At 46.8% G+C, this 24,312-nt stretch overlaps 1 protein-coding gene across 5 annotated transcripts in view; it reads right to left on the bottom strand.

Annotated features, from left to right (window-relative positions):
- daam2 (dishevelled associated activator of morphogenesis 2) overlaps positions 1-24,312 on the bottom strand; it is a 342,206-nt gene that overhangs the window by 73,005 nt on the left and 244,889 nt on the right. For 4 of the 5 annotated variants that reach the window (XM_043687244.2, XM_043687246.2, XM_043687247.2 and 1 more), the window contains exons 16-21: positions 22,515-22,553; positions 22,253-22,359; positions 20,497-20,581; positions 17,346-17,452; positions 16,303-16,391; positions 13,784-13,952 (exon numbers count right to left, since the gene is read on the bottom strand). In XM_043687244.2, the coding sequence (XP_043543179.2) occupies positions 13,784-13,952; positions 16,303-16,391; positions 17,346-17,452; positions 20,497-20,581; positions 22,253-22,359; positions 22,515-22,553 (596 nt within the window). The remainder of the gene's footprint in view (positions 1-13,783; positions 13,953-16,302; positions 16,392-17,345; positions 17,453-20,496; positions 20,582-22,252; positions 22,360-22,514; positions 22,554-24,312) is intronic. The other variant, XM_043687248.2, reaches the window with a different exon arrangement.

The following is a 24,312-nucleotide window of genomic DNA, read 5'->3' as shown; positions in this document are numbered from 1 at the left end:
ATGTAGTTATTGAGCAAAATAAAATGTAATTCTGCAAGTACAAATTTATATGTGCGTGCCTGTGTGTGTGCGGGGGAAATATGAGTGTCTGTGAGAGAGTGTGAGTGTAAAGGGGTATAAGTTTGTGAGAGAGTGCACTTGAGTGTGGGAGTGTATGTGTGAGCATATGAGAGAGAGCTTGTGTATAAGGGAGGGTTTGCGTGAGTGTGTATGTGTCTCAAGGAGTGTGTGTGTGCGTGTCTGTCTGTGAGTGTGTGCGTCTGTGCGTATGTGTGTAGTGCAGTGGGGTCACCTGTAGTGTGAGTCGAGAGTGTGGTGCTAGAAAAGCACAGCAGGTCAGGCAGCATCTGAGGAGCAGGAGAATCGACATTTCGGGCATAAGCCCTTCATCAAGAATGAGGCTAGAAGCCTAGGGGGTAGTGAAACAAATGGGGGTAGGGGTAAGGTAGCAGATAGTGCAATAGGTGGATGGAGGTTGGGGTAATGGTGACAGGTCAGAGGGGAGGATAGAGTGGATGGGTGGAAAGAAAGATGGACAGGTAGCACAGTTCACGAGGGCAGTGCTGAGTTAGAGGGTCTGGAACTGGGGTGAGGTGGGGGAAGGGGAAATTAGGAAACTGGTGAAATCCACATTGATTCCCTGGGGTGGAGGGTCCCAAGGTGGAAGATAGGCGTTCTTCCTCCAGGTATCGGGTCGTGAGGGAGTGGCGATGCAGGTGGCCCAGGACCTGCATGTCCTCGACCGAGTGGGAGGGGGAGTTGAAGTGTTCAGTCACAGGGCAGTGGGGTTGGTTGGTGCACATGTCCCGGAGGTGTTCTCTGAAGCGTTCTGCGAGTAGGCGTCCTGTCTCCCCAATGTAGAAGAAACTGCATTGGGAGCAACAGATACAGTAAATGACATGTGTGGAAGTGCAGGTGGAACTGTGATAGATGTGGAAGGCTCCTGTGGGGCCTTGGACAGAGGTGAGGTGGGAGGTGTGGATGCAGGTTTTGCAATTCCTGCGGTGACAGGGGAAGATGCTGGGAAGGGAGGATGGGTTAGTGGGGGGTGTGGACCTGACAAGGGAGTCACTGAGGGAACGGTCTTTACGGAAAGCGGATAGGGGTGGGGAGGTGGTGGGGTCTGTTTGTAGGTGACGGAAATGGCGGAGTATGATGCGACGTATACGGAGGATGGTTGTGTGGAAGGTGAGGACCTTGTTGTGGTTGGACGGGTGGGGTTCGAGGGTGGAGGTGCAGCAAGTGGATGAGATGAGCTGGAGGGCATCATCAACCACGTGGAAGGGGAAATTGCGGTATTTAAAGATGGAGGCCATCTGGTGTGTTCTGTGGTGGAACTGGTCCTCCTGGGAGCAGATGCGACAGATGCAGAGGAATTTGGAATAAGGGATAACATTTTTACAGGAGGCAGGATGGGAGGAGGTGTAATCCAGGTAGCAGTCAGTAGGTTTGTAGAAGATGTCAGTATTGAGTTGGTCACCGTTGATGGAGATGGAGAGGTTCAGGGAGGGGAGAGAGGTATCAGAGATGGTCCAGGTGAATTTAAGGTCAGGGTGGAATGTGTTGATGAAAGTGATGAAATAGATAATAGACAATAGGAGCAGGAGTAGGCCATTCAGTCCTTCGAGCCTGCACCACCATTCAATATGATCATGGCTGATCATTCCTAATCATTATCCTCTTCCTGCCTTATCTCCATAACTCTTGATTCCACTATCTTTGAGAGCTCTATCCAACTCTTTCTTAAATGAATCCAGAGACTGGGCCTCCACTGCCCTCTGGGGCAGAGCATTCCACACAGCCACCACTCTCTGGGTGAAGAAGTTTCTCCTCATCTCTGTCCTAAATGGTCTACCCCGTATTTTTAAGCTGTGTCCTCTGGTTTGGCACTCACCCATCAGCGGAAACATGTTTCCTGCTGCCAGAGTGTCTAATCCTTACATAATCTTATATGTCTCAATCAGATCCCCTCTCAGTCTTCTAAACTTAAGGGTATACAAGCCCAGTCGCTTCAGTCTTTCAGTGTAAGGTAATCCCGCCATTCCAGGAATTGACCTCGTGAACCTACGCTGCACTCCCTCAATAGCCAGAATGTCTTTCCTCAAATTTGGAGACCAGAACTGCACACAGTACTCCAGGTGTGGTTCACCAGGGCCCTGTACAGCTGCAGAAGAACCTCTTTGGTTCTATACTCAATTCCTCTTGTGATGAAGGCCAGCATGCTGTTAGCCTTCTTCACTACTTGCTGTACCTGCATGCTTGCCTTCATTGACTGGTGTACAAGAACACCCAGATCTCTTTGTACTGCCCCTTTACCTAAATTGATTCCATTGAGGTAGTAATCTGCCTTCCTGTTCTTGCCACCAAAGTGGATAACCATACATTTATCCACATTAAACCGCATCTGCCATGCATCTGCCCACTCACCTAATTTGTCCAGGTCATCCTGTAATCATCACACTTCACCCTGCCACCCAGCTTTGTATCATCAGAAAATTTGCTAATGTTATTGCTGATACCATCTTCTATATCATTAACATATATTGTAAAAAGCTGCGGTCCCAGCACTGATCCCTGCGGAACCCCACTGGTCACTGCCTGCCATTCCGAAATGGAGCCGTTTATCACTACCCTTTGATTCCTATCAGCCAACCAATTTTCAATCCAATCTAGTACTTTGCCTCCAATACCATGCACCATAATTTTACTCACTAACCTCCTATGTGGGACTTTATCAAAAGCTTTCTGAAAGTCCAGGTACACTACATCTACTGGATCTCCCTCATCCTTCTTCAGAGTTACATCCTCAAAAAATTCAAGAAGATTAGTCAAGCATGATTTCCCCTTCATAAATCCATGCTGACTCTGTCCTATCCTGTTACTACTATCCAGATGTGCCGTAATTTCATCCTTTATAATAGACTCCAGCATCTTTCCCACCACTGAGGTCAGACTAACTGGTCTACAATTTCCTGCTTTCTCTCTCCCACCTTTCTTAAAAAGTGGTATAACATTAGCCACCCTCCAATCCATAGGAACTGATCCCGAATCTATCGAACTCTGGAAAATAATCACCAACGCATCCACGATTTCTCAAGCCACCTTCTTCAGTACCCTGGGATCTAGACAATCGGGCTCCAGAGACTTATCAACCTTCAGACCTAACAGTCTCTCCAACACCAAATCCTAGCAAATATAAATTCCCTTAAGTTCAGACCCTTCAGCCACTGTTACCTCAGGGAGATTGTTTGTGTCTTCCCCAGTGAACACAGATGTGAAATACCCATTTAATTCTTCTGCCATTTCTTTGTTCCCCGTAATATATTCCACTGTTTCTGTCTTCAAGGGCCCAATTTTAGTCCTAACCATTTTTTTGCCTTGCACATACTTAAAAATGCTTTTACTATCCTCCTTTATATTATTGGCCAGTTTACCTTCGTACCTCTTTTTTCCTCTGCGTATTTCCTTCTTAGTAATCCTCTGTTGCTCTTTAAAGGCTTCCCAGTCCTCAGTTTTCCCACTTATCTTTGCTATGTTATACTTTTTCTTTTTTAATTTTATATGTTTCTTAACTTCCCTCGTCAGCCACGGCCGCCCATGCCTCCTCCTGGGATCTTTCTTCCTTTTAGGAATGAACTGATCCTGCAACTTCTGCATTATACACAGAAATATCCGCCATTGTTCCTCCACGGTCATCCCTGCTAAGGTTTTGCACCATTGAACTTTGGCTCCTCCCTCATAACTCTATAGTTCCCTTTATTCAACAGTAGTACTGTCACTTCCGACTGTACCCTCTCCCTCTCAAATTGCAGATTGAAGCTTAATGTATTATGGTCACTACTTCCCAATGGCTCCTTCACTTCGAGGTCTCTGACCAATTCTGGTTCGTTACACAATACCAGATCCAGAATTGCCTTCTCCCTGGTTGGCTCCAGCACCAGCTGTTCAAAGAATCCATCTCTGAGGCACTCCACAAAGTCTCTTTCTTGAGGTCCAATACCATCCTGATTCTCCCAGTCTACCTGCATGTAAAAATCCCCCATAACAACTGTAGTAACAACTTTGCGACAGGCCAATTCAGCTCCTGATTCAACTTACATCCGACCTCCTCGCAGGAGCATGAGGTGGCGCCGATGCAGTCATCAATGTAGTGGAGGAAAAGGTGGGGAATGGTACCAGTGTAACTCCAGAAGACAGACTGTTCTCCGTAGCCGACAAAGAGACAGACATAACTGGGGCCCATGTGGGTACCTATGGCTACCCCTTTCGTTTGGAGGAAGTGGGAGGATTCGAAGGAGAAATTGTTGAGGGTGAGGACCAGTTCAGCCAAACAAATAAGATTGTCAGTGGAAGGGTACTGGTGGGGACGTCGGGAGGGAAGAAACGGAGGGCTTCGAGGCCCTGATCATGGTGGGTGGAAGTATATAGCGACTGGATGCCCATGGTGAAGATGAGACGTTGGGGGCCACGAAAATGAAAGTCTTGGAGGAGGTGGAGGGCATGGGTGGTGTCCCGAACATGTGTGGGAGCTCCTGGACTGGTGGGGAATAGGACAGTATCGCGGTATGTGGAGGTGAATTCAGTGGGGCAGGATGAGGCTGAGGCGATGGGTCGGCCGGGGTAGTCAGGCTTGTGGATCTTGGGTAGGAGGTAGAATCGGCAGTACAGGGTTCCCAAACTATGTGGTTGGAAGCTGTGGGTGGGAGATCTCCTGAGGTAATAAGGTTGTTTATGGTCTGAGAGATGATGGTTTGGTGATGGGGGGTGAGGTCATGGCCGAGCGGGCAGTAGGAGGAGGTGTCTTCAAGTTGGCGTCTGGCTTCAGCGGTGTAGAGATCAGTGTGCCAAACTACCACTGCACCCCCTTCATCCACTGGATTGATGGTGAGGTCAGGGTTGGGGCAGAGGGAGTGGAGGGCTGCGCGTTGTGAGGGTGAGAGGTTGGAATAGGGGAGGGGGGTAGACAGGTGGTCAATGTCCCGGCAACAGTTGGAAATAAAGAGGTCGAGGGCAGGTAACAGACCAGAATGGGGTGTCCAGGTGTAGTGTGACATAAACTCAAGGCCCTGGTTGAGGCCATCCCCATGGGTACACACACATGCACACACACACAGACCCATACACTCATGCAGAAGCTCTCTCATACGCTCACACATACACTCCCACATGCACACTCTCACAGACTTATACCCCTTTACACACACACACACATGAACACATATACATATATGTGTGTTGGGTGAATTTATACTTGCAGAATTACATTTTATTTTGCTCAAAAACTGCATGAATCCATGTTAAATTCTGTAAATCCCTTTTTTTAGATTAGAATCAGTCTGAACATTGGGGCACAGACAGCCTCACACAGGGCACCTCACACCTTCAATGCATTATCCGGGCCAACATAGCACATACTGTTAAAGTTTACTTGAGAATGTAATTTTAGAAAGTTCTGGAACTTACATATGAAAGAACTGAAACCAACATGGTCATTCTAAAAGATGAGAGACTTAACAAATAATCCAGGTCTTTTTCAATTTATAATTTCAGTTACATCACTCTGTAAACTTTTGCTATAAATTCTGTGTCCTACGATCTTATACTCGAAAACCACCTGATGAAGGAGCAGCGCTCCGAAAGCTAGTGCTTCCAAATAAACCTGTTGGACTATAACCTGGTGTTGTGTGATGTTTAACTTTGTACATCCCAGTCCAACATTGGCACCTCCAAATCATATTTCTGTCAATTCATTTGTATCATGTGATTTGTACATCAAGGGCTGGGCCAGTATTTATTTGCCACCCTCATGTGCCCCTGAGAAGGTGGTGGTGAGCATCCTTCCTGAATTCCTTCAGGGTAGACCCACAATGCCATTAGGGAGGGAATTCCAGGATTTTGACTTAGCGACAATGAAGGGACGGCGATATGTTTTGAAGTCAGAATGGGTGAGTGGCTACAAGGAAATATTGAGATGGTGGTGTACCCAGGTATCTGCTTCCCTTGTCCTTCGAAATGGTAGCAGTCATGGGTTTGGAAGGTTCTGCCTAATTGGTGAATTTCTGCAGTGCATCTTGTAGATGGTACACACTACTACTACTGAGCGTCAATGGTAGAGTGTATGGATGCCTGTGGAGTTGATGGCAATCAAGCGGGCTGCTTTGTCCTGATGGTGTCAAACTTCTTTTCTGTTGTTAGTTCTGCACTCATCCAGGTAAGTGGGATATAGACAGGTTGGGCCAGTTGACCAAAACTTGGCAAATGGAATATGATGTGGGAAAATGTGAGGCTCTGCACTTTGGCAAGAAGAATAGAGGAGCTGAATATTATTTAAATGGAGAAAGACTGCAGAAAGTTACAGAATAAAGGGAGCATGCATAAATCACTAAATAGCTAGCCTTCAAGTTGCGTGGGCGGCACGGTGGCACAGTGGTTAGTACTGCTGCCTCACAGGGCCAGAGGCCCGGGTTCAATTCCCGCCTCAGGCGACTGACTGTGTGGAGTTTGCACGTTCTCCCCGTGTCTGCGTGGGTTTCCTCCGGGTGCTCCGGTTTCCAAAGATGTGCAGGTCAGGTGAATTGGCCATGCTAAATTGCCCGTAGTGTTAGGTAAGGGGTAAATGTAGGGGTATGGGTGGGTTGCGCTTCGGCGGGTCGGTGTGGACTTGTTGGGCCGAAGGGCCTGTTTCCACACTGTAAGTAAGCTAAGCTAAACTAATCTTCAGTGGATAATAAGAAAGCAAATGGAATGTTGGCCTTTATTTCAAAGGAAATTAACCAAAAAAAAGGAGGCCTTGCTAAAGCAGTAGCAGGAACTAATTAGACCACAATGGGAATGTTCTGAACAGTTTTCAGCCCTTTATCGAAGGAAGACATACTGAGGAAGGACATTGGAGACAGTCCAGAGAACGTTCAATAGATTGTTCCTCATCCAGAGGGACTGTCTTATGAAGTGAGGTTGAGTTGGTCGGGCCTGTACTTATTGGAGTTTCGAAGAATGACAGGCAACCTTATTCAAATGTACAAGGTTCTTAGCAGAATTGATAGATGAGACGCGGAAACGTTGTTACCCACTTTGAGCAAGTCAAGGACCAGAGGACATAAACTCAGAGTGAGGGTCACCCATTTAAGACAGAGATGAGGAAGACTTTATTCTCTCAAAGGGCAGTGAGACTGAGGCCTTCTTTACCAGAGACGGCCAAGGAGGCTGGGTCATGATATTCAAGGTTGGAACAGTCAGAGTTTTAACAAGTAAGGTAAACGAGGGAAAAGGCAGGAGAGTGGAGTAAGGATTATCAGATCAAACAATAGCAGAACAGATTCAGTGGACTGAATGGTCTACTGCTCTGATTTTTTAATGGTCCTAAATTGGGAGTATTCCATCACACTCCTGACTTGGAGTCATACAGTCACAGAGATGTACAGCACGGAAACAGACCCATTGGTCCAACTTGTCCATGCTGACTGGATATCCTAACTTAATCTAGTCCCATTTGTGCTTAGGCTTTGGGGAGGCAGGAGGTGAGTTACCCACTGCAGTAAACCTAGTATCTGATCTACTCTTGTAACTGCAGTACATATACAGCTAGTCCAATTCAGTTTCTGGTTAATGGTAACCCCCAGGATGTTGAAAGAGGGGGATCCAGCAATGGTGATGTAATTGAATATCATGGAGCATTGATTTGATTCTGTCTTGTTGGAGATGGTCATGGCCTGGCATTCATGTGGTGTGAATGTTACTTGCCATTTGCCAGCCCAAGCCTGGATACTGTGCCGATTTTGTTGCATTTGGGCATTGGTCTGCTTCAGTATCTAAGGAGTTGTGAATGGTGCTGAACATTGTGCAATCACCACTGATGAACATCCCCACTTCCAGCCTTGTGATGGAGGGAAGGCCATTGACGAAGCAGCTGAAGATGGTTGGGCCTAGGACACTACACTGAGGAACTCCTGCAGAGATGACTGGAGCTGAGATGACTGACCTCCAACAACCACAACCATCTTCCTATGTGCCAGGTATAAATCTAATGAGTAGAGTTTGCCTCTTGATTCCCATTGATTCCAGCCTTGCTCCTTGATGCCACACTTGGTGGAATGCAGCCTTAATGTCAAGGCCTGTCACTCTCACACCGCCTCTGGAATTCAGCTCTTTGTTTGAACCAAAGCTGTAATGAGCTGAGTGGCCCTGACGGAATCCAAACTGGGCGTCACCGAGCAGGTTATTGCTGAACAGATGACACCTTCCATCACTTTACTGATGTTCAAGAGTAGACTGATGGGGCGATGATTGGCCGGGTTGTATTTGTCCTGCTTTTTATATACAGGACATGCCTGGGCAATTTTCCACATTTTCGGGTGTAGTAACTTTATTGGATCAGCTTGGCTCGGGATGCAGCAAGTTCCGGAGCACAAGTTATTGCTGGAATGTTGTCAGGGCCCGTAGCCTTTGCAGTATCCAGTGTCTTGAGCCACTTCTTGATATCACATGAAGTGAACTGAATTAACTGAAGCCTGGTATCTGTGATGCTGGGGACCACTGGAGGATGCTAAGATGGATCATGCACTTGGGGCTTCTGGATGCAGATTGCCTTGAATGCTTCAGCCTTCTCTTTTGCGCTGAAGTGCTGGACTCTTCCATCATTGAGGATGGGGATACTTGTGGAGCTTCCTCCTCCAGTGAGTTGTTTAATTGTCCACCATCATTCATGACTGGACAAAGCAGATCTGCAGAGCTTAGATCTGATCCATTTGTTCTGGCATTGTTTACATCTGTCTATCACTCGCTGCTCATGCTGTTTGGCATTCCCATTTTCTATTATGTAGCTTCACCAGGTTGAAACCTCATTTTCGGGTATGCCTGTTGCTGCTTCTGGCACAGTCTCTCGTATTATCCATTGAATTACAGTTGATCCCCTGGCTTGATGGTAATACTTGAGTGGGGGATGTACTGCGGCATGAGGTTAGACATTGCACTGGAGTACAATTCTGCTGCTGTTGATGGCCACTGTGCCTCATGGATCCCAGTCTTGAGTTGTTAGATCTGTTTAAAATCTGTCCCATTTCGCACGGTGATAGTGTCACACGAAACAATGGAGGGTAATCGCAATGTGAGGGCAGGGTTTACTCTCCGGAAGGACTGTATGGTGGTCACTCTAACTGCTCCTGTTGTGGACAGATGCATCATCTGCAGCTGGCAGATTGATGAGGATGAGGTCAAAGTTCTTAATTGGAATATGGCAAATTTTGATGGTAAGAGACAGGAACTTTCAACAATTGATTGAAGTAGATGACTGGCAAGTGGGAGGCTTTCAAAAGTGAGATAACAAGAGTTCAGAGACAGTATGTGCCTGTTCGAGTGAAAGTTAAGTCTGATAGGAGTGGGGAACAATGGATGAATAAAGATTTTTAGGGGGCTCTGGTCAAGAATAAGAAGGATGTATATGTTAGACATAGACAACTGAGATCAAGTGAATCTCTTGAAAAGTATAAGAGGTGTAGGAGCGAATTCAAGATGGCAAAAAGTGGATATCAGATAGCCTTGATAGATAAGGTTAAGGATCATCCAGAGATTCCACAAGTACATTAAGAGCAAATTAGAAACTAAGGCCCCTTAAAGATGAATGAGGCCATCTATGTGTGGAACCACTGGAGTTGGGAGAGATACTAAATGAATATTTTGCATCAGCTTTTACTGTGGAAAAAGACATTGAAGGCGAGGGAACTAGGGGAAAGAAATATTGATATCTTGAAAACAGTCCGACATTACAGAGGAGCAAGTGGAGAAATTTCTAGGGCCTGATCAAGTGTATCCCAGAATGTTGGGGGGAGTTAGGAAAGAAATTGCAGGGCCCCTTGCAGAGAAATTTATATCATCTACAGCCATGGGTTAGTGCCAGAGGACTGGAGGGTGGATAATGCTATAACTCTATTTAAGAAAGGCTGGACGATGAATCCTGGGAACTACAGACCCATGAGTCTGACATCAGTCATGGGTCAGTTGTTGGAAAAGATTCTGACAGATAGGATTTACATGCAGTCAGAGAGGCAAGGACTGATTCGGGATAGTCAGCATGGCTTTGTGCGTGGGAAATCATGTCTCACAGACTTAATTGAGTGTTTTGAGTACATAACCAAAAGGATTGATGAGGTAGGAGCGGTGGATATTGTCTATATAGACTTTAGTAAAGCCTTTGACAAGGTTCCATATGGGGTAGACTGGTTAGATCACATGGGAGTCAGGGAGAGCTTTCCAATTGGATTCAAAATTGGTTTGATGGTAGGAGTCAGAGGGCGTTGGAGGAGGATTGTTTTTCGGATTGGAGGCCTGTAACCAGCAGTGTTCCACAGGGATTGGTGTATATTGTTGTTTGTCATTTATATAAACAATTTGGATGAGAAGTTAGGAGGCATGGCTTGTAAATTTATGGTGACACCAAAATTGGTGGCACAGTTGACAGCGAAGAAGGTTATCTAAGATTACAAACGGATCTTCATCAATTGGGCAAATGGGCTGAGGAGTGGTAGATGGAGTTTAATTCGGATAAATATGAGGTATTGTATTTTGGTAAAACAAACAATGGCAGGACTTGTAAAGTTAATGGTAGAACCTTGGGAAGTGAGCTATAGGGAGAGGTTGACTAGGCTAGGGCTGTTTTCCCTGGAGCGTCGGAGGCTGAGGGGTGACCTTATAGAGGTTTATAAAATCATGAGGGGCATGGATAGAGTAAATGGACAAAGTCTTTTCCCTGGGGTAGGGCAGTCCAGAACCAGAGGGCATAGGTTTAGGATGAGAGTGGAAAGATATAAAAGAGACCTATGGGGCAACTTTCTCACGTAGAGGGTGGTACATGTATGGAATGAGCTGCCAGAGGAAGTGGTGGAGGCTGGTACAATTGCAACATTTATGAGGCATTTGGATGGGTATATGAATAGGAAGGATTTGGAGGGATATGGGCCGGGTGCTGGCAGGTGGGACTAGATTGGGTTGGGATATCTGGTCGGCATGGACGGGATGGACCGAAGGGTCTGTTTCTGTGCTGTACATCTCTATGACTCTATGACTCTAAGTGTTGGCGAACAGAGAGACCTGCGGGTTCAGGTACATAGTTCCTTGAAAGTTGTGTGACAGGTAGACAGGGCGGTTAAGAAGGCGTTTATAACACACTTGCCTTCATTGCTCGGATCTTTGAGTGTAGGAGTTGGGATGTCATGTTGAGGTTGTACAGTACGTCGTGAGGCTACTTTTGGAGCATTGTGTACAGCTCTGGTCGCACTACTATAGGAAGAATATTATTAAATAGGAGAGGGTTTAAAAAGATTTACCAGGATGTTGTTGGAAATGGAGGGCTTGAGTTATAAGGAGCGGCTGGATAGGTTGGGACCTTTTATCCTGGAGAGTAGAAGGTTGAGGGGTGTCCATATAGAGATATATAAAATCATCAGGGGCATAGATAAGGTGAACTGCAAAAATCTTATCCCTTGGGTGGGGAAGGTCAAAACAAGGGGGCATATTTTTAAGATGAGAAGAGAAAGATCTTTAAAAAGGATCTGAGGGGCAACTTTTTCACGCAGAGTGGTTGGTGTGTGGCATGAATTGCCGGGGAAGTGGTAGAACGCAGCACAGTAACAACATTTCAAGTGATTTGAACAGGTACATGAATAGGGCAGGTTCAGAGGAATTGGGTTCAAATGCAGCAAGTGGGGACTAGTTTAGTTTGGGAAACTTGTTCAGTATGGACGGGTTGGATTGAAGGGTCTGTTCCAATGCTGTTTGACTCTATGACTCTATAAGTATGGTTTCCCTTCTTGTTGGTTCCCTCACAACTTGCCACAGACCCAGTGTAACGGCTACACCCTTTAGGGGCTGGCCACCTCAGTCAGCAGTGCCAAGCCACTGAAATCCCCCACCCACAGAACGTTTTGTGTCCTTATCACCTCATTGCTTGCTCCAAGTATTGTTCGCCGTGTAGGAGTACTGATTCATCAGCCAATGGAGGACAGTATGTGGTAACCGATAGGACGCTTCTTTGTAAATATTTAACCTGAAGCCATGAGACTTCATGAGGTCCAGAGTCAATATTGACAACTCCCTCCCGAGTGGGAGACAGTGAGGACTGCAGGTGCTGGAGATCAGAGTTGAGAGTGTGGTGCTGGAAAAGCACAGCAGGTCAGGCAGCATCCGAGAAGCAGAAGAATCAAGGTTTCTGGCATATTTCATTCCTGATAAAGGGCTAATGCCTGAAGCGTTGATGCTCCTGTTCCTTGGATGCTGCCTGACCTGCTGTACTCCACCACCCTCTTGACACAACTCCCTCCTGAATGTATGTCACTGTGCTGCCACCTGTGCGGACTCTGTGCTGCCTCGGGGACAGGATATACCCAGGGATGGTCATGGTGCTGTCCAGGACATTGGAAGGTATGAGTCCCTGAGCATGACTATGGGAGGTTGTTGCTTGACGCGTTTGTGAGACACTTCTCCCTGCAGTAGTCCTCAGATGTTAGTCAGGAAGACTTTGCAGGGCTGGTTTGTTTTCCATTGTCGTTTCTGGTGCCCAGGTCAATCTGTCCATTTCCCTGCTTTTTTTGAGACTTTCCAGCCTTTTGATACAACTGAGCAGCTCACTGAGAAATTCCAGAGGGCAGTTAAGTGTTAACCACATTGCTGTGGGCAGGAGTCACATGTAGGCCAGACCAGGTAAGGACAGCAGATTTCCTCCCTTCAAAATAAGCCACACACTTTTTCTCCAGCATGGTCACTATTAGACTCACCTTTCAACTGCAGTGTTTGGTTTTCCAATTGACTTCAAAACACGAGGTGTTTACTGATCTAGGAATTACTACATTGATTCTCCAGAGTGACGCAACGTGGCTGGAATTACAGCAACAATGGGCCGAGGAGTTTGAGGGAGGGGGGGGTGGAATTGTGGAGAAAACGAAGAATGCGACCCAGGGCAAATTGGACTGGCCAAGGAGATATTGTTTGCGGGGAGCTTTTGAAGACTCGGGAGACGGACAACTCCAAAGAGGTTTGAGCAAGAAAGCTTCAGAGTAAATATTGACGAGGGGTGGAGAGGAGGGGCAGGAGACCTGGCTAACCAGAGCTCCGACAGTGCGCGATATTCAAACCCTTAGGGCCATCAACAAGTTGAATGTTGACTGTGGTTCCGAGGGTTTGAGAGGGATATGGGTCTAAATGCTGGCAGAAGGGACTAGATTAATTTCAGATTTCTGGATGAGTTGGACTGAAGGCTCAGTTTCTCTGCTGTACATCTCTGTGACTCTCCGACAAAGGGAAGAGGGATGGTGATTAGACAGACAGAACTGAAGGCGATGTGTGCTCAGAACGGGCTCTCCGCAGAAGTTAACAATGTCAGACAACATCAGCCATTTTGTATTGGGGAGCATTTCCCAAAACCACCTCCAATGATGTGTTACATGACACAGCAGGCACAGCAAATTGGCCCACCCAGTCTACACTGATACTTTAGGGCTCCTGTGGTGCAGCGGCAGTGTCTGTACCTCTGAGCTAGAAGGTGCGGGCTCAAGTCCAACGTGCCCCAGAGCTGTGTCACAACAGGGTGATTAAAAAATATCTGAGCCAGTTATTCATGCTCCATGCAAACTTCTTCCTCTCTGTTTAAACCTATAATTCTTGCCTCAGTAACCGTGAGCAGCATGTTCCATATTCCAATCACCTTTAGAGTGAAGGCCTGAATCCTGAATTCCCTATCCTATGCCCTGTTCCCAATCACCGGACTAGGTGGTCTGCCTGCCCATTTCTCCCCTACCTGTCGATGCTTGACTTTGTATCTCCAATCTTGTTGAGGCTGGAGATTCGGAAACCGAAAGCATTCCCCCTCTGGCCCTTGTTCATGTAGTTTCCAAAGGCAAGGACCACCTCCAGGAGCTGCTTCAGTCTCTTGCTCCGACAGAGCTCTTTGGAAGCCAAGAGGATGACTGGAATCGGGTGGAAAGGGGTGATGGTGGTTTCGGAGAGAAGGAAAGAAAAAACAAGATTGCATTCACCTCTTTGAAACAAAACCCGTCAAACAGTGAACCACAGGAACTGCCTTATGACACCTTTCTACATTTTTAAAAATTTTTAATTAATGTTTATTAATCAGGGGATGCAATGGCCTAGTAGTCTTATCATTAGGCTACTAATCCAGAGACCCAGGTCATGTTCTGGGGATCCGCGTTTGAACCCCATCACAGCAGATGGTGGAATTTGAAGTCAACAAAAATCTAGAATTAAGGGTCTAACGATGACCATAAATCCATTGTGGATTGTTGGAAAACCCCATCTGGTTCACTTCAGACCCACGTCCTTCAGGGAAGGTAACAGCCACATCCTTTCCTGGTCTGGCCTACATGTGACTCCAGACCCACAGCAATGTGGTTGACTCTTAACTGCCCTCTGGGTAAATAGGGATGGGCAATAAATGCTGGCCCAGCCAGTGACGCCCTCATCCCGTGAACAAACTAAAGAATTACTTGCTTGGGCACAGTTTTATGAATGTAAATCAGATTGCCCCTCTCCGGACTTATCCAACCCAGTTATCTCACAGGATAATTTTTTTTAATAAAGGTAAGTACACCTTGTCGGGCTGCTAGGCATTCACCTGAAAAGCAATCACCGTAACATGATAGGTATCTACTGCTTGGTCTGCACAAAACAACGCTGATCCTGCTGATGAAGGAGCAGCGCTTCGAATGCTAGAGCCTCCAAATAAAGCTGTTGGATTATAACCTGGTGTTGTGTGATTTTTAACACTGTCCACCCCAGTTCAACACTGGTTGCTCCAAATCATGACATCCACAGTGCTGTGTATAATGTTTCTCTCCACATTTAAAGAAGATCTGAATGTTTCGGAAGCGGTTCAGTGAATTATTGGAATGGGCCAGTTGTCTTACAATGCCAAGCATGTACCCACTGAAGTTTACAAAAAAGAGAGATCCCTTGATTAGACCAAAGAAGATCTTTGAGTGATCTTGACAGAGATAGAAAGGATGGTTCCTCACCTGACAGAATTCAGAACTGGGGTCATTTTTAGAAATAAGGGGTCACCCATTTGAGACAGAGATGAGGAAAATACATATCTTTTCACAGAATCACATGTCAGATCCTTAGTAGTTATTGTGGTTAGTATCCCTGCCTGTCATGTGGGAGTCTGTGGTTCATTCCCCTACCAGGGAGGACTCAAGCAATTTGAGCATCATGGAGGCTCAGTGGTTGGAAGCTGCTGCCTCACAGCACTGGGGAAGCAGGTTTAATTCAAGCCTCAGATGATTGTCTGTGTGGAGTTTGCACATTCTCCCTGTGTCTCTGTGGGTTTCCTCCCACAGTCCAAATGTGCGCAGGTTAAGTGGATTGGACATTTATATTGCCCACAGTGTCCAGGCTAGGTGGATTAGCCATGGGAAATGTAGGGATAGGATTGGGGGGGGGAGGGGTTTGGTTTGGTGGGATGCTCTTTGGAGGGTCAGTATGAGCTGAATGGGCTGTATCCACACTGTAGGGATTCTGTGAAGATTTCTCACAGAGGGCTGCAAGTCTTTGAAATTCTCTTCCTCCGATTGTGAGGGAAATTTGAATATATTTCATAGTATCCCTACAAGTCCACACCCACCCTACAAAGAGTAACCCACCCAGATCCTACCCTATTACTTTTATATTTCCTCCTGACTAATGCACCTAACTACACATCCCTGAACACTATTGGTAATTTAGCATGGCCAATTCACCTTTGAACTGTGGGAGGAAACCCACACAGACACGGGGAGAATGTGCAAACTCCACACATACAGTCGTCCGAGGCTGGGATTGAACCCGGGTCCCTGGCACTGTGAGGGAGCAGTGCTAACCACTGAGCCACTGTGTCGCTCAAAGGGACAGGTAAATAGCTTCTTGATAAGCAAAGTAGGAGACAGGGAGAGGAGGAGAAGCAGCCATGGTTTCGTTCTAACCCGAACGACAGAGCAGGCTCGAAAGACTGAGGTGCCTACAGCGGGGTGGGGAGATGTTTCATTCCCTTGAGTGTAACTTTGTCCATTCCCCGCTGACCAGACCGCAGAGGCTGCAGTGCAGCCCCTTTAAGGAGCAGAGCATAGCGCATTTACCGAATGATTTACTGCTCACTTTAAAAAAATGTGTTTGTACTGGCTGAGCCCTCTCGAATAAACAAATGGCAAGTGAAGCTCTCCAGCTGCTCAGGCCCGCGTCAGCACACCATTTCGAGTTATTGCACAAACAGAGATGTTTAACAGCGTAAATATTTACCCAGATCGACCTCTTTGATGGCCTTACCTTCGATCTTTGGCTTTGCTTCTGCGAGACGCTCGGCAAACTTCTTCTTGAAGAATAAAGCCTGCAGGCGCTGTTGGTAGTGGTCAATCCTGTGGGATGGGTGAACAGAATGTGCTCAGATAAAACAGGAGTTGGAGGAGGCTAGTTGGCCATCTATGCCTACTCCGCCATTAGAAATGATCACAGCTGATCATCCAACTTGGTCCCCTGTTCCCGCTATCTCCCCCAGACCCCTTGAACCCTTTTGTCTGAAGAACTGTATGTTTTGGCCTCGGTTCTCTGGCAGAGCCTTCTACTCTCTGGGCGAACAAATTTCTCCTCATGTCAGTCCCAAATGGCCTACTCCTTATCCTTAGACTGTGGCCGCTAGTTCTGGAATTCCCAATCATGGGGAAAATCCTGCCTGCATTTACCCCCATCTAGTTCTGATAATATTTTACGTGTTTCTATAAGGTTCGTCCACCCACTCCACTGACTAAGTATGTATTTAGAGAGGGATTTAATAGCTGAAGCATGGTAAGGTGGTTTGGTGGCTCAGCGGTTAGCACTGCAGCCTCACGGCGCCAGGGTCATGAGCTCAATTCCCGCCTCAGGTGACTGTCTGTGTGGAGTTTGCACATTCTCCCCATGTCTGCGTGGGTTTCCTCTGGGTGCTCCGGTTTCCTCCCACAGTCCAAAGATGTGCAGGCCAGGTGAATTGGCCATGCTAAATTGCCTATAGTGTTAGGTGCATTAGTCAGAGGTTAATATAGGGTAGGGGGAATGGTTATAGGTGGGTTACTCTTCAGAGGATCGGTGTGGACTTGTTGGGCTGAAGGGCCTGTTTCCATACTATAGGGAATCTAATCTAATCAGTTGTGCTGTGATGTTGTTCTCTATTGATTGGCCCTGATTCCCCAAAAGCTTGTCAAACTGCTCCTATCCAGTCTCACATCTCCATGGCTCAGTCCGCAGCTCCTCACACTCAGACAGGAGACCAGCAGGGCCCTGCAGCACCATCACTGGTGGAATTATTAATACCATCCTGCATTATATTGACCAACCTGCTCATCTCATAGAGGAAGCGATCTGCCCTGGCCATGCGATCAGTCTCATGTTTATGCTCCTCCAGAAGGTCAATGTCACTCTTCTCTGGGACGAACTTGAGGAGCTGGGGAGGAATTTATTACAGCAATTAAGAAGGACAACTGCTGACGTCCTCTCACTACGTTCATGGGGAAGTGGGGAGAGCTGAATGACAGTGATCAACACCAGGAGCTAGTTGACTGCAGTGTCCATTCACCAGATCAACTCGGCCTGGAAGCAGACTAGGTACGATCCTAACAGCCACCCCCCCCCACTGCATTGAAGGTGCCAAAAATGCTTATCTCCTGCGGTCAATAACAAATATCGATTCCTTTTACAAATCAGGATGTTGCATTCAGCTGCCCTCAAGCTTCCCCATGGGAGACTGGTTAGCGAGGTTAGATCTTATGGAGTACAGGGAGAACTGGGCAAAAGTGAAGATGGCAGATGCTGGAGATCAGAGTCAAGATTAGAGTGGTGCTGGAAAAGCACAGCAGGTCAGGCAGCATCCGAGGAGCAGGAAAATCGACGTTTCAGGCAGGAGCCCTTCATCAGCCCGTGAATTTCTACAGGGAGAACGAGCCATTTGGATACAAAACTGGTTCGAAGGGAGAAGACAGAGGGTGGTGGAGAAGGGTTGTTTTTCAGACTGGAGGCCTGTGAGCAGTGGAGTGCCACAAGGATCAGTGCTGGGTCCACTGCTTTTCGTCATTATTTAAATTATTTAGATGTGAACATAGGAGGTATAGTTAGTAAGTTTGCAGATGACACCAAGATTGGAGATGTACTGGACAGTGAAGAGGGTTACCTCAGATCACACGGGATCTTGATCAGATGGGCCAATGGGCTGAGAAGTGGCAGATGGAGTTTAATTCAGATAAATGTGAGGAGCTGCATTTTGGAAAAGCAAATCTTAGCAGGACTTATGCACTAAATGGTAAAGTCCTGGGGAATGTTGCTGAACAAAGAGACCTTGGAGTGCAGGTTCATAGCTCCTTGAAAGTGGATAGGATAGTGAAGAAGGCGGTTGGTTTGCTTTCCTTTATTGGTCAGAGTGTTGAGTACAGGAGTTGGGAGGTCATGTTGCGGCTGTACAAGACATTGGTTAGGCCACTTTTGGAATATTGTGTGCAATTCTGGTATCCTTCCTATCGGAAAGATGTTGTGAAACTTGCAAGGTTTCAGAAAACATTTATAAGGATGTTGCCAGGGTTGGAGGGTTTGAGCTACAGGGAGAGGCTGAATAGTCTGGGGCTGTTTTCATTGGAGCGTTCGGAGGCTGAGGGGTGACCTTATGAAGATTGACAAAATCATGAGGGGCATAGACAGGATAAATAGACAAGGTATTTTCCCTGGGGTGGGGTGGTAAAGGGCATAGGTTTAGGGTGAGAGGGGAAAATATATAAGGGCCCTAAGGGGCAATGTTTCCACACAGAGGGTGGTGCGTTTATGGAATGAGCTGCCTGAGGAAGTGGTGGAGGCTGGTACAATTACAACTTTTAAAAGGCATCTGGATGGGTATATGAATATGAGGGGTTTCGAGGGATATGGGTCAGGTGCTGGCAGGTGGCACTAGACTAGGCTAGGATATCTGGTCGGCATGGACGAGTTGGACTGAAGGGTTTGTTTCCATGCTGTACAGCTCTATGACTCTAAAGATCTGGGCCCCAAGTTCACCCCTCACATCATGAATACCCCTGGCCATCATTCATGAAAATACAGCAAATCATTCCATCTGGCTGTGCGGAGATTAAATCATTGGAAGAGTTATAACTGTGACCAACCCTGAAACATTTTAAGAGGTTTTGGGAATAGGAGGGGAGGGATTTAGTTTGTGAATGGTAATGGACTTGCATTAATCCTAGTTGGGAGCAGGATTTGATCAGAGGCAGCTTGCTTTACTCTGCACTGACAGTCAAGGGGAAAACATCACCCTGTAATGCCATTCGGATTTAAAGTGACGTGCAAATGAAGCAAGGCTGTTGTGAGAAATAAACTTTGGACGCGCACACAGAGAGTGGCTAGAGTCGGGAATACACTGTTTGAAAATGTATCAGAGTCAGGTTCAATTAAGGTCTTCAAGAGGGGTATTGGATGATTCCTTGGATAGAAATGGTGTGCAGGGATATGGGGGGAAAGGCAGGAGACTGGCACTGAGTAATCAAACCAATTCAAGCACAATGGGCCAAATGGCCTCTCACTCTGTTGTAACAATCCCATGACTCTGCTGAAACAAAGCCCAGTGACAGACTCTGGCATGACTGTGCCCATGCTCTTGATGGTGAGGACTGGACTGGCCCAGGATTTGGATGGTTTTATTCATGCTGATAGGCTTTTTTGGCCGCATGGCAGTGAAGTTGTTAAGGGGGTAGAGTACAATTATAGTGGCTGTCCCTGAAATGGAAGTGGAGCACTGCTGGGATGAGGGGTTTAGCCTGTGCGCACACATTAAGCAGGTTGGATCTATATTCTGATAGAATGTTTACGACAGGATCTTCTGTGGAACTATGGAGTTTAGAAAAATGAGAAGTGTCCTCACTACAAGGTTCGGAGAGTGTTTCACAGGTTCGAGGCTGAAAGGGTGTTTCTCATGGCCAGGGAAACTAGAGCAAGGAGAGATCATCTCAAGACAACCCAGTTCAGACTGAGATGAAGAATAATGTCTTTACTCAAACGCTTGTGAATATTTACAATTGTCTGAAGCAGAACCCTGTGGATGCTGACTGGTTTACTGTATTCAAAGGCTGAGATCGATGGCCTTTTTGGTCAATAAGGATATGGGGATTGGAAAGATGAGTGGATTGATGTTGATGATTGGCCAAGAGTTAAACGGACAGCACAGGGAATGTGAGGAGCGAACTCTTCCTACTTCTCACGTAAGACAATCGCAGCTAAACCCAATCCATTCCTCCTCTGACAGGAATATACCCACCATCAGGGATAGAGATTAGCCCATGTTTTCCCCATTGTGCACTTCATTTATGGCACCCACACTGCCATCAGGTTCATTCAGCACATGGTAGGAGAATGTCACTTAACCTAAGATTGACCCTTGTGGCATGGTGGGACCCCAGTGTGCTCATCTCCATTCCATCTGGTCCAAGCTCACAGAAGGATCTGCACCCTTACCTGTTCCAGCATGTCCTTGGCCAAGTCTTCTTGTTCGTCCATTTGCAAGATTGCACGCTTGATTTCCTCATTGGACAGCTTTAGCCTAACAGGAGATGAGAACATTGGATAGAATCATAGAATAATCATAAAATCCCTACAGCATGCAAACAGGCCATTCAGCTCAGCAGGTCCACACTGACCCTCCGCAAGACATCCACATCCTTACCCTATCCCTGAAACCCTGTATTTCCCAAAGCTAATCTACCTTGTCTGCACATCCCTAGGCATTATGGGCAGTTTAGCATGGCCGACTTGCATATATTTGGGCTGTGGGAGGAAACCAAAGTGCTCAGAGGAAACCCACGCAGACACAGGGAGAATGTGTAGACATGGCTCCATGGTGCTGTGAAGGCAGCAGTGCTAGCCACTGAGCCACTGTGCTGCCTGCGGTGGGACAAACCAGACCACTGATGGTTGGAGGACCATAAAGTCCAGGCATGACTTTGAGATCCAGCAGAAGCAGGCCTGCGCTGCTGCAGGTTCACCTGCTCCAGTTAAAGTCCCAGTCGTATCAGAAGCTGACAGTTTAGTGCAAGACTTGAGGGAGTGCTGTATCCTCAGAGGTGACATCCCTGTTCAAACCAAGACCCTGTTTTGCCCAGCCCATAATGAGCCCCATGGTGCTAAACTGAGAGTGGGTAGGGGCACAATCCCAGGCAACCACCCTCCCTCAAACAACAGAACCAAAAACAGATTGATTGACATTGACATCATGATGGAATCTTGCTGTTTGTAAATTCCCTTCCATGTTTGACTCCATTGACAATGTTCTCACTGTTTCGGAAAGGACTTGCATGAATGCACCTTTCTCGAGGGGCAAACATCACATGTTAATGTTTAGATTAGAGTGGTGCTGGCAAAGCACAGCAGTTCAGGCAGCATCCGAGGAGTAATCTAAACTTTGGTTTCCAGCATTTGCAGTCATTGTTTTTACCTAGTCACATGTTAATGTTCCTCTCCTATTAGTAAGCTCAGAAACAAGCAAGAAAAGAGAGAATAAAAGAACTTGCGTTTTTAATAGATTATATTAGATTCCCTACAGTGTGGAAACAGACCCTTCGGCCCAACAAGACCACACAGACTCTCCAAAGAGTAACCCATCCAGACACATTTCCGTCTGACTAATGCTACTAACACTATGGGCAATTTAGCATGGCCAATATCACCTGACCTGCACATCTTTGGACTGTGGGAGGAAACCAACACAGACACAGGGAGAATGTGCAAACACCACACAGACAGTTGCCTGAGGTGGGAATTGAACCCAGGCCTCTACATTTACCCCTTCACTTAACACTACGGGCAATTTAGCATGGCCAATTCACCTAACCTGCACTGTGGGGGGAAACCGGAGCACACCCACGCAGACATGGGGAGAATGTGCAAACTCCACACAGACAGCCTCACCCGAGGCTGGAATCGAACCTGGCACCCTGGTGCTGTGACGTAGCAGTGCTAACCACTGAGCCACCGTCCTGCCCTAACAACTGTTACAGCCTCTCGACTTCCCAAATTACGGGGCAGTTTGATGTGGTATGCTGAAATGCAGCCACAGTCACATTGAATTCAATAGCAATCCTGGGACTGTTATTCAACTCAAGATTGAACAGCCATTGACCTTCCTCGCTGATTCTACGTGGGATGGTTCACTCACTCACAAAACTCGCAGCAGGACAATAAATGACTTGGCAAACACTCTGAGCCTTGTACTTACTTTGACAACAGAATGACGCAGTTCTGAGCCCTTCGTCCATCAATCACTGATAGCTCCTTCACCTTCCTCATCGTGAGGTAGAGATCCTCGGTGGACCCCAGCTCTTTCTGTGGATGTGTCGGGTTTGGGAGGGGGAAAGCAAAATAAAACACCGTTCCATCAGCTGAACTGGACGCAAATCATCCGGTAGTCAACTTGGTGAAACTCAGTGCATGAATGGTGGTGATTTCTCACTGGCAAAGTGAACAGGTTGCACACTCACCTGTTCCGAGAGGTTAGTCTGAGGGTGAGGGAACAGGTCCTGTGCAGCAAAGGTCATCGAGAAGCATAGAAAATTGAAACATGCCAAGATGAATTAGTATTCAGCAGAAAGCAGCCATGCAAGAATTGTGTTGGAAAAGTATGAACCAATGTCGAACAAATCTTAGCAGCTCATCACTGTGCACCGAGCAACCATCTCTACCCTATGGTTTACTTTCATTGGTCAAACATTGGAGGCGACTAATGTATTATGCACTACTGTAGTCTAATAGTAATTAATCATCAAACTCTTTCTGATAGCCACCTCAATCTTAACACTGGCCCATCAGTGAGACAGGGGATGTCACCGCTTAGAAATTACTGTCGGCCATGTCAGCAGGCGGACATGCACCTTGCTCCATTGGCACTCACTTCTCTGTCACTATGCCCTTACACTCAAACCCACCAAAACAGAGTGGCATGTGTGTTTAAATTGCAACCCAAGAAATCGATTGTTAATGAACCAAAGTCATTTAGTATTAACAAAAACTGAAATCGCAGGAGAAACTCAGGCGGTTGGGCAGCACTTGTGAAGAGAAAACAGAGTTAACCTTTTGAGTCCAGTAATCCTTCCTCAGGACCTGACGGTAGCTAGGAGGAAGGGTCGCTGGACCCGAAACGTTAACTCTGATGTCTCTCCACAGATGAGTTTTTCCAGCAATTTCTGTTTTTGTTTCTGGTTTCCAGTGTCCGCAGTTCTTTCGCTTGTATTTATGTAGACAGGAAAAGGTTGGTACCCATGCTGAAGAAGGGGTAGGGGAGGGGAGCGAGTGAATGATAGGTGGAGATGGGGGGCAAGAGAGAGAGTAAAACAATTGTTGAGACAAAGGAGTGAGGAGTTGTTAATGGGGACCATTAGCGGCTGACAATGGGTTGTTAGAGGTAGCAGGCCACATGGTGACAAGGTCTGGTGTGGGAGGAAGATTGGGGTAAGGACATGGGAGAAGGTGCTTAGACCTGAAAATTATTGAATCGATATTGAGTCCTTGGCATTTTCTAGGCTTGGCTTTCATTCAATGGAAGGCGTTCAATGAAATCTTACAATCCGACCAGCTGCTCAGTAGCATTTACTGTCACTCTCAGTTCTGGGAGGGAGGGGGGGATCCAGCACAATACTGAAATTTCACTGTCATCCTCAGCAAAGCACTGCAAAATTGAGGGATTAAGCAGGCAAGTAAAAACTGCCATGTTGGGGCACAAGCATAGCTCTCTTTCTCTCTCTCTCTCTCTAAACCCCGGGGGACTGAGAGAAATGACTACTTTGAGGCTCAAGCTCAGCATTAAAACAAAGACCTACTCTTGCGGGAGATCTGAGACTAAAACCGAAATTGTTAGAGAAACTCAGCCGGTCTGAAAATAGAGTGAACACTTGGGAGTCTGGTGACTCTCCTTCAGAACTGACAGCAGCTGAGAGAAAGTCAGATTATCATTTCTATGGACACTGAGCTTCCACTTCAACACACTGCCGGGTTCCCATGCCAACAGGGAAGAAGATCATAGAATCCCTATGGTGTGAAAGCAGGCCATTTGGCCCATCGAGTCTACACCAACCCTCTGAAGAGCACCCTATCCCTGTAACCCTATTTTTCCCATGGCCAACCCATCTAGTCTGCACAGCCCCAGACATATCCACCTCACCTGTACAGCTTTGGTGGGAGGAAACCGGAGCACCCGGAGGAAACTGACACAGACACTGGGAGAATGTGCAAACTCCACACAGACAGTCACCCAAGGCTGGGATTGAACCATGCCACATTCCG

The sequence above is a fragment of the Chiloscyllium plagiosum genome, unplaced genomic scaffold (assembly GCF_037043375.1).
Source record: "Chiloscyllium plagiosum isolate Xiang-an unplaced genomic scaffold, Cpla_swu_hap1 HiC_scaffold_3, whole genome shotgun sequence".
Lineage (NCBI taxonomy): Eukaryota > Metazoa > Chordata > Chondrichthyes > Orectolobiformes > Hemiscylliidae > Chiloscyllium > Chiloscyllium plagiosum.
The sequence above is the reverse complement of the archived record's forward strand: the minus strand, read 5'-3'. Positions and strand labels throughout refer to the sequence as shown.